This window comes from Spinacia oleracea, chromosome 5, assembly GCF_020520425.1.
Source record: "Spinacia oleracea cultivar Varoflay chromosome 5, BTI_SOV_V1, whole genome shotgun sequence".
Taxonomy (NCBI): domain Eukaryota; kingdom Viridiplantae; phylum Streptophyta; class Magnoliopsida; order Caryophyllales; family Amaranthaceae; genus Spinacia; species Spinacia oleracea.
This window is the reverse complement of record NC_079491.1, coordinates 104,977,426-104,994,876: the sequence shown is the minus strand read 5'-3', so window position 1 is coordinate 104,994,876 and position 17,451 is coordinate 104,977,426. Positions and strand designations below refer to the sequence as shown.

General features: G+C 39.9%; 1 protein-coding gene across 6 annotated transcripts; it reads right to left on the bottom strand.

Annotated features, from left to right (window-relative positions):
- Positions 1–8,046: 8,046 nt before the first annotated feature.
- LOC110800141 (pentatricopeptide repeat-containing protein At5g39350) lies at positions 8,047–16,093 on the bottom strand. 6 transcript variants are annotated; one of them, XM_056829068.1, is made up of 4 exons: positions 13,555–16,093; positions 13,374–13,468; positions 8,748–8,907; positions 8,047–8,341 (listed from the first exon to the last, which is right to left on the bottom strand). In XM_056829068.1, exon 1 carries the CDS (start codon positions 15,932–15,934, stop codon positions 13,862–13,864), a length of 2,073 nt encoding a protein of 690 aa, XP_056685046.1. In that variant the 5' UTR covers positions 15,935–16,093; the 3' UTR covers positions 8,047–8,341; positions 8,748–8,907; positions 13,374–13,468; positions 13,555–13,861. The 6 variants fall into 6 exon arrangements, with proteins under 6 accessions (XP_056685046.1, XP_056685049.1, XP_021861124.2 ...); XM_056829071.1 differs by having other exon boundaries at positions 13,616–16,093; XM_022005432.2 differs by having other exon boundaries at positions 13,374–16,093.
- Between the last annotated feature and the right edge of the window lie 1,358 nt (positions 16,094–17,451).

Here is a 17,451-nt window from a genome sequence, read left to right as displayed (position 1 = left end):
CTACCCTTTCCAATCCTTATGTTCTTAGACGCCTTCAGTCTGGGCCCCTGTTCAGCTCATTTAACCGATCCATGTTCTCATTGCCATAACCCAAGAAACCATTACCCCGACTCTTGTTCTTGAACTTGTTATCAACTGCAAACCACGCACGGCCATTGACACGTGCGTCATACCCATTATTTCCAAAGCCCAAACTTGCTCTTACACCACCATTAGTATAATGACCATATAACTTGTTTGGATACATCCCGTTGATATACCCTTGAGCCGTCCCCATGCTACTCATTGGCCTTGGTTGATGTAAACTCATGACACTAGCACGAGGCTGCAAATTGTGAGTCATAACAGATGTAATCCTCATGTTTGACCAATACCTATACAAATTATCCTATCTCATTCAACCCATCTTTCAAACCGTCTTGAGTCACGAATAAAAAAAAGAAGACAAATCAAAAAGTACAAAAAAAAATTAAAAAAAAAAATGATAAAAAAAAAAGCAAACTTTGCAAAGCGCCCTTAAAGTTCGGCTAAAAAGAAAAAGCACATTTAGCGCACAAAAAAGATTCGCAAATATTTGGCACGAAACGAAAGGAGCAGCGCAAAAGGCAGCCCAGAACACGCTTTCAACGCCCAGACCTGGGCGCCGAAAATGATAGCGCCCAGCCCTGGGCGCCGTTCTTGCTTCCAACTCCCAATTCCTAAAAAGTGTTCGTATATTTTCCTACATACATACGGAAGAATAACGAACACTTGGGGGGTAGAAGATCGTAAATACGCAAATTACGCACGCTCCAAAATTTTCGTACACTTATTTCACCCTATTTTCAAACATTACGGCTCCACTCGAACGTACTTGTTTAAAATTGGCATTCTAAGAAACCATTTCCTGACTAAGAACTACGCAAGACCTGATTCCAGATTAAATCTATTTAAGGCGGATACGTAGGCAATCCATGATTCGGTCCAACCAATTTGCAAAAATGTTAAAGCCTATAGAATAACAAGAATAAAAATAGAGTCCCTTATTGAAATTTAATTACTTGCAATCCAAGTTGAAAGAAAAATTTAAGTCAAAGGAAGAATCCAAGTCATCAAGATGCCAAAATGAGCACACATCGAAAAATAATAAGGGCACGTACCCTTGTCAGAAGGAGCACTCACACTCCTAGGCACTTAGCCAATACTCAAAAGATCGCTTTGCCTCAATAGAATGGGGGCTAGCGCGAGCGTCCATGACCTCTAAAGTACTCGACTTGACCCTCCCTAAATCAAAGTAACTCACTTAAAGACCTTCTTTCACCACTAGACACAGTCATAATCGCCAACAAGTAGTAAAGGCAGTAAAGCTTGCAATAAAGAGGGATTATTCTACGGCATCGCCCCATCATTCCTTCGAACTCAGGGCACCCGTTCATGGTAATCAAATGCTTGCGAATCCCCTTTGAAAAAAAATCAGACATTGTCAATAGGACTTGGCACTTAACCAAGGCTCACCCTACTCAGACATATGACACGGGCATCTAAAATCAAAATCTAAAAGCATCATTAATGGGAAGACATAATAGCAACTGGGGGCTAAAAATTGAAATGAAAGAGCTAGGGAAAAAACTAAGTATACCTTCACCTTTTGTGCAGACATACACCAAGTAAATCTAAGTCAATTTGAAAACGATTTATATTCCCGCAATTCTGGAAAGATGGCCCTAAAATCCCAAAGCATGTGCCACACGGGCACAAGTAATATCTTGAAGCCTGCACCCTGGCTTCCAGCAAATCCTTAGACAGCATTCCAAAAATCGTAACAGTATTTTGACTCACTCATGTAATCTTGTACGAACCCTTTTATAAGTCAACTTACTTAGGACACCTCGGATTGTACACAGTAGGACCCGGATTTCAAATAATTTTCAAAGACTTTTTCGAACATAATAAAGTGTCGTTGATTTAAGCTAAGTATGTGTTTATCTCGATGTTGCAAGTGAGTCAAAAAGATTTCTAAATATGATTATGGGTAAAGAAAGGCACCTAGCTTTTGGTCAAGGCACACTTCAACATGTGACTACCTTGCCCATGGCAATGTCGCACAATACGACATTTACAAGAGAAGTAGCAAATCACTACTCGAACGTACCTCGCACTAAACGAGTCTGGTTAAACTATTCATGATCCATGTCACCATGAATGCATAAAAACGTATGCCAAGCATTATAGCACCAAGCCAATCCCGTAGCTACAATTGGGGGCTTGAGAAAAACACTCTGAAAATGCTCGAAATGACGATTTTATCGCAAATTCTCGACGCTAATGCTATACACACGTGATAGGGGCACAATCCTAAGCTTTAATCGTGTAAAACGAACCTTAGAATGGCTACAACCCCTCCCAAATTCTAAAGTACTACTTAGAATATATGAAGTCACCCCACTACCAAGGGTAACTGAAAATCGTGAGTCACCAAAACTCCGGCCAAACTACTGCACATAACGCCCGCCCTACAAGCGCCCGTTACACAGTCTATGTCGTTCCAAAGCAAAAGCAAAAGAAAAATCAAGGATAAAAAAAAATATATAATAAAAACTGTCAAAATCCGCCCAGAAATCATTTTCAACGCCCAGAGCTGGGCGCCGATATCTTTAACGCCCCAGCCTGGGCGTTGAATCCCTCTGCTTGCCAAATTTTGCCCAGATATAAAAACAAGAAAGAAACATCTATGAATCCTCGCATCGAACGAAGTAATAAGCCATGCACAGCCACGCAGAAGGTGCTACACTTGCTCGAGCACCTGAACGAGGCGTGATGAAGTACTCCAATACAAAAAAAATAATGATATCCCAACACCTGGAGGAATGTTCTAAGACACGTTGTTAGGCCACACAAGCCTACGTCGCACTATAAGTTCAACCATCCCACGGTACAAGTCTAAAAAAAAAAGAGTAAGGCATATTGCACTAATGCGGGCACGACCAAGAGCAGGAGACAAAGACTACTTATCACCCAAATTCAAAATGCAAGCCACACGACTTCTACATTAAGGATTAAAGGTAGCAAAATATTACCCACCACGGAAGGGATAGCTCGCACCTACACGAGCGGAACCCCAAGGCATCTTTCTCGAAAGAACCTACAAAAATCGTACGCCAAAAGGAAGCATCCCAACATGCATACTTGGGGGCTCCAAGTTACGAAACGACCATAGCAAAATAAAAAATCTCGAAGCAAATGTTTGAACGACCGAAAAGGCACGATGCTTGAGCCCACTTCATGAATGGGCCTGAACCCTATCAAGCTTCTAAGCAAACTATTCAAAATCAGTCATTGCTCAAAAAAAAATTATTCAAGCAAACTGATTAATGGACCGCACGCAACGGCCATTCTATGAACGCTCGTTCGCACATACATGTTGTTCTAAGTATGGAACATTCACGAATGCGTTCAAAAGAAAAAAATATATACAAGAGCGATCAAAATCTTACGCCTCAAGGTATGTTCCTCAGGCCATATAGACTCGCCCAACTATTGCAATAACTGCACGCCTTAAGAGTGACAGTCCCTTTAAATAATCGCCCAAAAACGACAAACACCGTAGTCCACCAATCGGCTACGGTTTCTCGAGAAATAATTGTTATTCACCAATCAACGGTGATCTCAAATGAACGGTTCGTTCCAAAAATAGAATCTCTAGAAGAAAAGAAAAAAAAGAAAACGAACGAACAAGAGGCCAACTGGGTCATCAAGAAACCTCGCCAGAAATCATTTTCAGCGCCCAGAGCTGGGCGCCGAAATCTTTAACGCCCAGGCATTGGCGCCGAAAATGATCCCAGGCCCAAAAAGAAGCCCTGACTGCTATAGGGCCCTGCCGTATCCATTTGACTAAAAAATTGCCGATTTCTTTACTGAAAGTCGCACCTCACGACTTTGTTAAGAGTAGCACACCACTACAAAGATCGCTCGCACTTACGAGCACGATCCCAAACACGATCAAGGACATTACAAAATGCTTATCCCCAAGGAACCTCTATGACAAGAGATGACCGTCAAGCACGAATGCTTGGGGGCTCGAAGGAAAATATATATTATGCAAAGTTAAAACAATATTCCCAGACTACGATGTACGAAGTCCCGTGTTTGGATAATCTCAAAAAATAAAACCGGTTTACGACCTCAAGACAAAGGTCGCCGTTGATACTTATACATAGTCCCCTAATCAAGGACCCAGGTAGCGGAAAAATTGAGCCGAAAAGACTAGCTCAAAACCATGAAAAGGTGATGACCACGAGACTATGGTCCATCTAAACACATTGCCAACCCACATTCAGGTTGCAACTAAATCCGAGCATCCCGCGGAAGAATTCGCTCCTACAAGAATGAATAAAAAGAAATTCTCAAAAGAAATCACAAGAAAAAAATGAAATAGGGACTTGCCCACCTCAATCAGGCAAGATCGCGGCACGCGAGTCCCAAATCGAAAAGACGAATTCAGGTTCGCTCACCTCCAGCGAGCGGGGCGTCCACCCTTAGCGGACAGGGCTCGCCCACCTTCAGCGGCGCGGAGTCTGCGTCACTAACCGCGTAGGTCCTCAGATTTCGAAAATGAAAAGAAAGTAAGAACTTCAAAAATAGGCTCGCTCGCCTTCAGCGGGCGGGGTCTGCGTCACTAACCGCGCAGGTCCTCAGTTTTCGAAAAATAAAATCTTCAAAACACAAACAGGCTCGCCATCTTCAGCCGGCGGGGTCTACGTCACAAACCGCGTAGGTCCTTATTTTTCAAAAACTTCAAAACAGATTCGTCCACTTCTATCGGACGGGGTTTCCACCCTTAGCGGACAGGCTCGCCATCTTTAACCGGCGGGGTCTACGTGACAAACCGGCGTAGGTCCTTATTTTCAAAAAAAAAAAACACACAAACAAATTTCAAAATAGATTCGTCCACTTCTATCGGACGGGGTGACCACCCTTAGCGGACAGGCTCGCCATCTTTAGCCGGCGGGGCCTGCGCTACTAACCGCGCAGGTCCTTAGTCGCTGCAGCGATAACTTCTTCTGGTTTTCCCTTTTTCCAAAAATTAAAGGATTGGTTTTCCGTTTTTTCCAAAAAAGAGCGATGTGCTGGATTTTCCTTCGTTTTACGTCCTATAAAAACAAGGGGGTTTTCTCGTTTAGCTAAACCCTGAAAATGAGAATCTTTAAAAACATTTTTACCTCGTGATTGGGCTTGGCCAGGCCCAATTACACTTTATAGCTTTGATTTCGAAAACATCTGTAGCTACTCCCAATGACAAAGTGAGGGAGTTTCTACGCCTCTGTAGCTACTCCCAATGACAAAGTGAGGGAGTTTCTACGCCTCTTTAGATACTTCCAATGACAAAGTGAGGGAGTTTCTATACTATCCGTTGAAAAATTCCAATGACACGTGAGGGATATGTCGACACTTCAAGTGATGACCCTTAAGTCAAATGTTATCACTCGGGGGCTCGTGAGACCCTCGCAAAACAAGTCACCTACACTATGGCTTGTGTGACGCACTCCGTCCAGTACTTTGACCATCGTCTCATCCCGAGACTCAGTCAAAGTGGGGGCTAACTGTAGACACCTACTTTTGTCCCCATTCCAAAAAGGGAAGGTTCGATGATGAGAACATAAATCTCCACTTGGCAACGCATCTCCTATAAAATAACGAATCTCAATCGCCCTTTTCATTTCACCCGAACCTGCTATTTATAGAAACCTGCTAAAAATAGTAACTGCCGTAATAGGTAGTTGTTAAAAGTGGCAAGTCATAAAAGATAGAAACCTGTCAGAATTAGGTGTTGCACTCCAACATAAATCCTAAAAGAGATAGAATTTGCAAGAGGAATCCTGTTCCTAGTATAATTCGAAAATAAGAGTTACGTATTAATTAAAATCCTAACGAACCTAGAGTTCGTAACGGGCCCAGACGCATTCCGTCATAAAGTTAATGCGCACTAAAAGACTCGGATAAGTCTCAAACACTCCGGATTCTAAGAGTCCAAATCTGACAAAGAACTCGGCCCAAACATCATTTTCAACGCCCAGCCCTGGGCGCTGAAATTGCCTGGATCCCATTTTCAACGCCCAGAGCTGGGCGCCGAAATCTTTAACGCCTAGCCCTGGGCGCTGAAAATACCTGGGTACGTGTTTTCTCCTAATTCTTCTTGGATTAGAGATCTACAATTCTATCTTTCCACGAACTCTTCCCTATAAATATAGCCCCAAATTCGACGTGAACAGGACACACAATTCATATTCTGAGTATTGACTCTAACCCCTAAGCCTAAGCCTCACGCTGCGAAATTGATCACGCGTTCTGTCGCAATCGATCTAAAAATCGAACATAACGTATCCTGTCCCTTGTAGCTGAAGAATTAAGCCTAGAAACTTGAGATTCGTTAAATAAAAGGAGAAATAGCAAAGCCAAAGTGGTTAGTTTTCTGAGAACCGTGACGCACCTCTCAAGGGTGCGTCGTAATATGTCCCTCCGCATGATTTAATCGCTTTCCTCGCCCTTTTATAAAACTGTTAAACTATTTAATCTGATTGTTCTATCACGCCTAATAAAGATCATATTTTGGGAAATTGAACTATCATGCTAGGTCCCTTAAAACAATCTAAATCAGATAATCGCGATCGATCTAGTATTATGTGTTGCATATTGTTAAAATCAATTCAGATTAGTTTAATAGTTAACGCATGTCCCTTCAATTATTTATGCTGAGCTAGTAAGGATATCCTGCCTCTGGAGTTATCGAAGAGCGAGTACTCCTCTCGGTAGTTACAGTCCCCCGAACCCTCAATCTCTACCTTGCGGGTGTATGTTGAGAGATCCCCACACCAGGGATCACAAGGGAACCTATGGCCGTCGTGGTTAAATATAATTGCACTCCCTTTATGTCACGATAACCGGGTTTTGTCAGTTTTTCTCATTATCGTTAAAAACTGAATGACGACTCCTATATTACTAGTCAATTGGGTGTAAACTCACAGGAAATCCAATTACACTTGATTTGACAAAAAGAAACGTCACACCCACGAGGGACGAGGTCACACATTAGCCTCGTGCTTTTTCGACCCCCTCACAAGTAGTATCGTATTATAAGTTTAATTCAAAAATTAGTCATTTACTCTTTTAATGTACATAGTGGCCACATTGAAATCAAATAGAATTGAAATACTAGATATAACCATTAGCATTTTCTAGACACTTTTTCTTTAAAAAATAAAATTATATAAGTGAAATACTTCCCAAAATATACAGTATGTAGCAAGTGAAAAAAACAATAAAAAGTAGAGGAAGCAAATTGGTTAAGAGTTAAAAAGCTAAAAGGGTGGGATACAAACCCTGCTACTCATCATCCTAAGCATGCTCTTCACATGTCTTTGCTACCAACAAGCCAAGGTAATTCCTTTATTAACACTTCCTTAATTTTTTAGGTCACACTCGATAGTGTTCTTGTAACTCCATTTATTAGGGTGCTCTTCTTCTTGCCTACTACGTATGCCCCTATTTTTTGAGGTTAAGGTTAGGAACTTAAGTTAGGTTCCTTTTGCCTAATTGTAGGTGTACGTGTTTGTACAATCTAGCTCTGATCCACTTAAACGTATGGTGGCACGTTTCTTGTATTGTGCGTCTTATATATGTCATTCAATGTATAACACTTGACAATCAATGTAACTCAATGCAGTCTACAACAATGAGTATTGTAACACTTTGTGTCGTGTGAGGTACACTTGTGTTTTGGGAAGTTTTCCAGGTGCACCTTCATTTATTAATTGAATACCCAACTATACGGTACAATTTGTTGTTCTTACTCCGCAATTGATTAACACTTCCCTTCTTTTAGTTACATCTGAAAGTATTATAACTTGTTACAGCAGTCACAACTCACATCATAACAGACCATGTCGAATTCAAGTCTTAATCACATTGCATTCGCACTATGTTACCAGGACTTGTCTGAAGCCACCAATTATGAAATAACTCGTCAGAACTCAGAAGAATTTCACAGCTTAAGCTAGAAAACAGAACACATCGAATTCAAGGCTCTATTATGTTCGATTTATTTTGACTTATTTCGGACAAAATAATAAGTTCAGAAAGTTTTTTTCAAACATTTTCACACACAAATAAGTTTATTTCAGATAAAATAAGATTTCACCAACCCTTAGTCCTGAACAAAAATTAAGTGTCAAGGAAAAGCAAACTTTTTGCAGTTTATACAGATCATAGTCGGATTAGTACCTCCATTTCTAGCCTTCCCCTCAGTTGGCTGCCTAGTTACGATAGCACGACTACTGAAGCCTCGTGCATGCATTTTATCCAAGACCTGTGTGCATCAGGAAAGATGGAACAGTTAGAAGAAGAGAAGTGCAAGTATTTTTGCTATAACACCCGAAAACGCCACAAGCAACTGGAATTGATCTTGAGAACCAACAAGACTTCTGGAAAATAGTATTACAAACAAAGATATAAAAAGGAAGAAAACATCTTGAATAGATTACACATAGATGTGTGGTCAAGCAAATAAAAACAATAAAACAGTACTCTTTTTCTATTTATTTGCCAAGGGGGGCGGATTTAAGGGTTAGAACTTTGAACAGATTAGAAATCTACAATGAAAGGGACCAGAGTGGCAGCGTCCCTCAAACTCAAGTAAGAAAGAAAAACTGCATCATGCATTTAAATAAGAAAAGGACAAGAGTGTGAGCCCAAAGGTAAGCTAAAGAACCAACCAGTCCCCTACAGGCTACAGATACCAAAGAAGAATGCTGTCATGATAAACTCTATGATCCCCCTCTAACCGACTTTCAACAAATTTTTGTGCCCCAGACAATCTTATTTACTGTAAGGAGATGGAAAGGATCCCGAACTCATTAAATGGAACATCTTTTTCTGAAACAAGAAACAGAACGAACAGAGTGAGGTCCTATTTGCTTCAACTTTCTGAAAAAATATTATTTAGTAAAAATCAGTTATATTAGTAAAACTCAGTTCTAGTCATCAGGTTTAATCAGCATAAATCAGTTCTAATATGTAAAGAAAAAGTAATGTTCAACAAGAAGAATTTATAATTAGTTTAAATCAGTTTAATAAGTAAAAATTATTTCAGTTGATTTGGAATCAAGTGAAAACTAGAATGGAAATGGAGCAATGTAAAGAGTGGAAAGGTCACAAGGACAGAATTTAAATAGAAAGTAATCAATTAACTGATCAAGGATCTCATCCCCAATTATAGAAGTAAAAAAAATAAAAAAATACATGCATTGAACAAGGGATGAAGCACAGAAAAAACATCTGATAGAAATTTGAAGGGTTGCTATTGGAAGCAGACATCCATGGTTTGTCTTCCTAACATCTTTTTTGAATTACAGAATAATACTGCAGGAATGGGCAGCAACATTTATGCTTATTTACAACTTCAACTCGAACATGTAGCATCTAGTATGTCCTTGAGTCCAAGGTGTGATATCTATCCTTCCCAGTTTCCTGTACTACATATTTATTCCCACAAGTGCAGAAAATTTAGCATCTCAAAGTGTACCCATAAGAGCATCTTCAATGGCAAGCTAATTTGACAATTAGCTTGTTATGCCACAAAATTTCAAGCTATTTCATTGTCTAGCTAATTTATGCTCCAATGGATAGCAACTAGCTTGTTTAAGCTAATTTGTTTGGCCAAGCTAATTTATTATTTTCACTCCAATGGTCTAGATATTACCTTAAAACTTTTATAAATTTCAAGCTAGTCCCTAGCTACAACCATCGGAGATGCTCTAAAACACTTCCAAGTATGCCCAAGCGAAGTGGAAGTGACTCGGTAAGTTCTTCAGATTTCTCTCTGCTTGATACAAGGTCATACACCAATAAAATGATAACGAGTGTGTATGTCAGTACATGAAATGTCTCATGTGATGGTATTGTGTTTCTACTACCATGTATGAAAGACTTCAAGAAAGGTCATATTCAAAAGATTAATGTGGCGAAGAATCATAATTTAAGGTGGATGTAGGCTATGTGAAGAGATGGAATATGTGATAAAGAGATTTGCAGTTTGGTTACTGTGTGCTTTGCCAATATGCAATTTTATGTAAAGCTAAACTGCAAAACATATTCCCAGCACCAACCTTTTTCCATCAGAAGCTTGATCGATTTGTAAATTATTCTAATTCAGATTTCGTTAATTTCATAGCTAAAGATAAGACATACTGCCTTCATCACATAAGGCCCATATAGATTTATTTGAAGGACAATATTCAAATTAGATTAGGTTGCCAAAAGTTAACTCCCAGTTGATTGATGAAGATCATACAATTAAATCAGGAAGTTTTTTCAAAAGCTTCTTGTATGTTAGTTTATTCCGTCATCCCTCCGGTACGAGTCAAAAGTGGCAACACTAATATCAATTTGGAGGATACGTGTAAAAGGCACAATAGAAGGGAAAAAACTATCATTAGAGTTTGTTAAACAAAATGAAGCTTTTAAATGACCTCGTTGCATACCACGAGTGCAGCTAAAACAGGGGGAAGAGGATGCAAATTTAAATGAAGATTGATCAATTTGGCAACACAATAAAGAGAAAGGAAGATCTTTAAATTGTGCAAGATGGTTGGGCTCAGAGGTGTGTTGGATCTCCTATGTTTTCTGTGTGGCAGAAATTAAAGGTGATCAAGGGTGGGCTGAAAACTCTTCACCATAAAGAGTTTGCCAGACTAGATGATAAAATTGAGCAGATAAGACAGGAACTTGATGAGGTGCAAAGCAAGTTAGCTATTGACAGTACTGACACTGAATTACAGCAAAAAGAATCATCCTGTAATAGATTACTGAAGAAATTTTTGAAAATTCAGGAGAGTGCATACTGGCAAAAATCTAGGATTCAGTGGATTAAAGAGGGAGATGCAAACACTAAATTCTTCTTTAGTGCCATGAAAGAGAGAATTTCAAGGAACAGCATTGATGTGCTTTACAATGATGCTGGTGACAAATTAGTTACTACAGAAGACATTAAAGCAGAAATTAAAGATTTCTATGTGAATCTCATTGGTACTGCAGCCCCTAACCTCACTGGTATTGATATAGAGCTTGTTAGAAAGGGCAAACAACTCTCTCTCCCCTTGCTGCAGAAAGTCTGATTCAACCTGTTACCCCCACAGAGATAGATGAAGCTCTTAAAAGCATTGATGTGAACAAGGCTCCTGGTATTGATGGCCTAAATGGTCTCTTCTTCAGGAAAGCTTGGAATATAGTAAAGGAGGATGTGTATGCTGTTGTTATTCATTTCTTTCAGACAGGTCATATGCTAAGGCAAGTGAATAATACAGTGGTTACTTTGGTTCCTAAGATTCAGAATGCAACTCAAGTTAAAGATTACAGACCTATTGCCTGCTGTACTATGATTTACAAGCTGATTTCAAAAATTATGACAAATAGAATGCAGCCAGTCATTGGGGAAATTGTAAGTTCAGCACAATCTGGTTTTATACCAGGGAGAGTCATTTCTGATAATATCATCATGGCTACTGAGTTGGTAAAATGCTATTCAAGGAAACATGTGTCCCCCAGATGTATGATAAAAGTTGACCTTAAAAAGGCCTATGATTCCCTAGAATGGCCTTTTTTGAGAAGCATGTTGCAAGAACTGGGATTCCCTGATAAGTTTGTCAAATGGGTTATGGCTTGCTTGTGTTCAGTGTCTTATTCTATTCTGGTGAATGGTTTTCCTTCCAAGCCAATTCCTGCTCAGAAAGGGTTGAGACAGGGTGATCCAATGTCACCATTCCTGTTTGCAATAGGAATGGAATACCTGTCTAGATGCTTATCCTTACTTGGACAATCCAAAGAGTTCAAATTTCATCCAAGATGTAAAAGAATAGATCTGACTCACTTGATGTTTGCAGATGATTTACTAATGTTTGCTAGGGGAGATGATGCTTCAGTTTCTCTCCTTTTTGAAGCTTTCTCTAAGTTTTCTGCTGCTTCTGGGTTGGAAGCTAACATGATGAAGAGTGAACTGTATTTGGCTGGTGTGCCTGATTCTGTAGCACTCAGTATTCTAGCTAAGATTGGCATACCTAGGGGTTCTTTTCCTTTTAGATACCTTGGTGTCCCTCTCTCAACTAAGAAATTGAGCTTTACAGACTGCAAGCCCCTGATTGAGAAGACTGTAGCAAGGGTAAAAAGTTGGTCTGCTAAGCTACTTAGTTATGCTGGAAGGTTGCAACTGATTAGATCAGTTTTATTTGGCATCCAGTTGTACTGGTGCCAGATATTCATTATGCCTAAGAAGGTGTTGAAAGAAATTCAAAGAATCTGTAGATGTTTTCTATGGACTGGAGCTGAAGGGAATTCCAGGAAAGCTTTTATTGCTTGGAATCAACTGTGTGTACCCAAAATCTGTGGGGGTTGGAATCTTAAAGATTTACCTTTGTGGAACAAGTCAGCTGTTGCTAAACATTGTTGGGCTTTATCTTTGAAAGCTGATAAGCTGTGGGTGAAATGGATTCATACCTACTATGTGAAGCATAATGACTTTTGGACCATGCCAATCCCTAATGGGTTGTCTTGGTCTTTGAAGAAGATTTGGCAGCAAAGGGAGACACTGAGTAGCTCTGGAGATTTGCAGCAGTTTGTAACTGCAGGGAGATTTAAGATTCAGAGAATGTATAATCATTTGAGACAACAAGGGGAGTCTGTGGGGTGGAAGAGAATTGTTTGCAACAGTCATGCTAGCCCTAAAAGTGTTTTTATTGTGTGGTTGGCCCTGCAGGATAGACTTGCAACTAAGGAAAGGCTGAGAAGATGGAATGTTATAGCTGATAGTGTGTGTTGCCTTTGTCACAGCACAGATGAAAGTAGGGATCACCTTTTCTTTGCCTGCAGTTTTGCAGCTGATATTTGGAATCAGGTCCTGCAGAGAAGTGGCATTCATAGAACTGTTGGAGCTTGGAATGATGAAGTGCAGTGGGTGCAGAAAGCAAGCAGGAGTACTAGAAGTAAAGCTAGAATGTGTAATAGTTTGTTTTGTGAAACTGTGTACTCTATCTGGCTAGTTAGGAACTCTAAAGTGTTTTCTAACCAGTTAGACAGTAGCTTAAGTATTGTAAACAAAATTCTGTTTAGGGTAGCTTGTAATAGCTAGTTGCTCCTTGGCCTGGTGTGGCTGTGGTTTGGTTGTATTGGTGGTGGGGTTTTTGCCCTCTTGGTAATTAATAAAATCTTATTACTTGCCAAAAAAAAAAGGAAGATCTTTAAAAAAAAAAATTATTATGGCATATCTAGACATAATAAAATAACAGCTATGAATCATGCATCTAAAGAAGACGTGCGAATTAAAAGGCAGAGGAGGGGTTCATCAATACCAGAAACCGGTTGCATTCCGAAGATAAAGATGACAAAATTGTCCCTTGTTAATTCAGCACAACGGAATGACAGTCTATACTCCAGTCTCCACTGTCTTCAACAAACAACAATATTTAATGAAAATCAAGATCATAACTTTCATGGAGCTCGGCACAAAAAGAATTATGGTTTAAAATTTACTGGTGTTCTTGAAAGAAGAACTTGATTTCTGATTAGGCTAGGAGTTGAAAACCATTTCAACCTGCAGAATTTTGCAACAGCAAATGATTCCAATATCTCCACTATCTGCGCATATGCATCATATCTGTACAGCAGTATACAGCAACACAGAAAAGGAAGCAGACATTAGAAGTGTGAGATTACTCTTTCAAAACAGTTGCTCCCTTTGCCCAATTTCTTATCCTGCAAGCAGAGATCAGACATCATCTATTGCTCCACCAAATTTGGAGCTTTAATGAAAACTCTAGATACATATTTACTAGCCCACCTACGTAACTTTGGCCTCAATAAAACTATGACCAGGTTTCTTTCCAGACCCAACATTATCTATCATTAAGCGCAAATTCTCTGCATCTTCCCATCTGCCTGCAGAAGCATATATGTTTGCCAGCAAGACATAATTGCTTGTGTTCTCTGGCTCTATATTAACAAGTATCTTAGCAGCAATCTCTCCAAGTTCAACATTTTGATGTACAGCGCAAGCACCCATCAAAGAACCCCAAACAGCATGATTGGGAGTGAATGGCATTGTTTTGATCAACTCATAAGCTTCTTGCAAACGGCCAGCTCGACCAAGAAGATCAACCATACATGTATAATGATACATGCTGGGATTAGCTTGGCAAGTTGTGACCATAAGTTTGAACAGCTCAAGACCCTCATCCACTAAACCAGCATGGCTACATGCATCTAAAACACAGGTGAAGGTAATCTCATTTGGTTTAGCTCCAGACTGAACCATGCGTTTAAAAAGTAAAACTGCAGTCTCACCGTGTCCATGTGCTCCATATCCACCAATTAGCGCACTCCACAAAGTAATATCTCTACATAAGAGTGAAACTTCATTAAATAACTTCTGAGAATACTCCAGCTTTCCACATTTTGAATATATATCAATAAGGCCTCTCACAACTTCAATATCTGATAAAAATCCAGATTTTATCAAGCAACCATGAACACTAAAAGACTGTCGTCCATTAACTAAATCAGCATAAGCACAAAGGAGACCACTAATAGTAATAGCATCAGGACCTACTGCTTCATGCAGCATTTGTTTAAAACAGTCTATTGCATCACTCGCCAAACCATTATGTGTGTACGCAGAAATCATTGCGTTCCAGGATGCTACTCTTTTTTGTGAACTTTGAGTAAAAACTAAGAAGCAATCACGGATATGGTTGCATTTAGCATACATGTCAATCAATGCAGTTTCAATAATTGCATCACGCAAAAGATTTTGCCTAACCACACAAGCATGCAAGCACCGGCCTTGTTTTACTGCCTGCAAACTTCCAGAAGCCTGAAGCAACGTAGCAACAGTCACTGAATTGGGTACCACTCCTTCCAGGTGCATCAGCCAACAAAACTCCAATGCATATTTAGCATTTCCATTTGAAATGTACCCTTGCATCAGGGTGGTCCACGTCACCACATCTCTCTCCTTTATCTTGTTAAATACTTGTTTTGCTTCATCCATTCTACCACATCTTGCATACATATTGATCAACGCGTTACATATACATATATCATCTTTTAAACCCTTCTCTACAACAATCCCATGAACCTTTATTCCGAAACTCAAATCCTTCAAATCCCCACAAGCAGACAACACTGATAACACGGCAGACCTGTTAAGCTGAGCACCACTATCAATCATTTCATCAAAGATCAATAATGCATCATTAGGACACCCATTCTTAACAAACCCACTGATCATTGTAGCCCAAGAAACCATATCCCTCCCACCACTCACATAAAAAGCACGCTTCACCATCTCTACTGCACCACAACTCATGTACATAGCCAATATAGAATTCAACACAAACACATTTGAACTAAACCCACCAGTTACAACCTTCCCATGAAGAATAACACCACTCTTAAGCAATGACAAATCCCCACATGCCTTGATAACAAAAGGGTATGTAAACCTATCAGGAAGAAGGTACCCAGATGAAAGCATATCAACAAAAAGCTTAAGAACCTCAAATGGTGAGCCACTTTGTGAGTGCATCCTAATAATGGCATTGTACAAGAACAACTTTGGTTGGCGCAATTCGTCGAATAGCTTGCGTGCATATGCGACATGACCACAAAGAGCATAACTTGAAGCAAGATTAGAGAAGAGAGTGACAAGTTTTGGAGAGGAGAGAGGAAATATACCAGTCGTAATGATTTGAGCGTGAAGTTGCTTGATTTTAGGGAGAGATCTAACGTTTTTTTTTTTTGAAAGAGGGAGAGATCTAACGTTGGTGTAGCTTTCTAAGAGTGAAATATAGTGTGATGTTGAGAGAGAAAGGTGCTTGAGTTTTGAAGCAAGGGGAGCAATATGAGATCCCATTCATTCATGGCAAATGTTCGTTGACGGTGAAGTCATGCTCGTGATCCGTGAACAGTGATGTCGCTACTTATGCGGTTCTTCTCTATCGTCCAACCGTTCCGTTTTCGAGTCTTGTTTAGGTGAAAATTTCCAATTGTGGGCAAGGAGTTTGAATAGTGATTATAAATATATCGTGACTGCAATTTTAGAGTCTAAGGATATATTAACTTACACATTTAATGAGTTGATGAGTTCATTGATGACTCATGAGGAGAGAATGGCTAACTCTACGGACGAAAACGTCGAGGAGAAAGCCTTTCAAGTTACGGTGCAAATGTCGGGTGATTGGTATTATGATGAAAGTCGTGGTCGTGGTCGCGGTATGGGTAGTCGTGGTTGTGGTGATCGTGATGGAGGTGGTCGTGGTCGTGGTCGGTTCGAAAGATAACGTCAATCCATAAGTAGCATTCAATGCTACTATTGCAAAATGTATGGTCACAAAGAAGATAGGTGTTGGGATAAGCAACGTGATGAGAAAGAGAAAGAGCAAACCAATTTTGTTCAAATATCGAAAGAGAAGAAATCAACCTCTTCTAGTCGTGTGTTCTTGTTTGTCGAGAGTTTGTGTTGAGATTAAAAAAAACAAAGTAAATCTTCGACTTGAGTGATCATCTGAACCATAGTATATATCTTCAGGAATGATTGGTGTTACTTCTTGGCCGAACAAGAGACCAAAAGCTGATGAATCAAGGAATTCAGGGGTGACCTTGTTTTGTATCGGAGGGGCATCCTCGAGGAAGTGATAGTCTTGAAAGATCTCGAATCCAGGGTAGAGGACCCCTTTTGTAGTATCATGGAAAGGTTCTGGAAAGTCAAAGTACATGTCATCCTCTCCTTCTTTAATGAATTCCCCATTGAGTGTACGCTGATGTGGAGGTATTTTGAATTGATCATTACCAGCTCGACGGGCTCTGAACTTAGCCTCTTGTTGCTTGTTGTCGTACTTAGTTGGTTTGTATCCCAGACCACAATAGTTAGTCCGACCATGAGTCTTGAAAGGAGACTCGGTAGGTGAAGGAAATAATGCCCTTGGTCCAAGTATGCATTCAATGTTAAGTCTAATAAATGCGGTCCAGTATTAATTAACAAGTTAATAATTCAGTCAGATCAAGTGAGCTGAATGCCTAGCTAGAGGCCGCTTCAGTTCAAGTGGAATTAATGATATTAATCCACAACTTACTCTTGACTGAACCCGTAGGGTCACACAAATAGTACGTAAACGGATCAAGTATTTAATGGCATTAAATACTCCATCTATGGATATTCGGAATCGACGGATCTTGGTTTCAGTGGGAGCTGAGATCGTCACAGGCAAGAAATGAATACTCCGGAAACGATGATATTGCCGGAAACGGAAATATGGATCGTATCGGAAATATAAATATTATCCAAGTCGTAGATGTTGCCGGAAACGGAAACATGGTACGTATCGGGAAATATTATCGAAAATGGAAATATTGCCGGAATCGGAAATATTG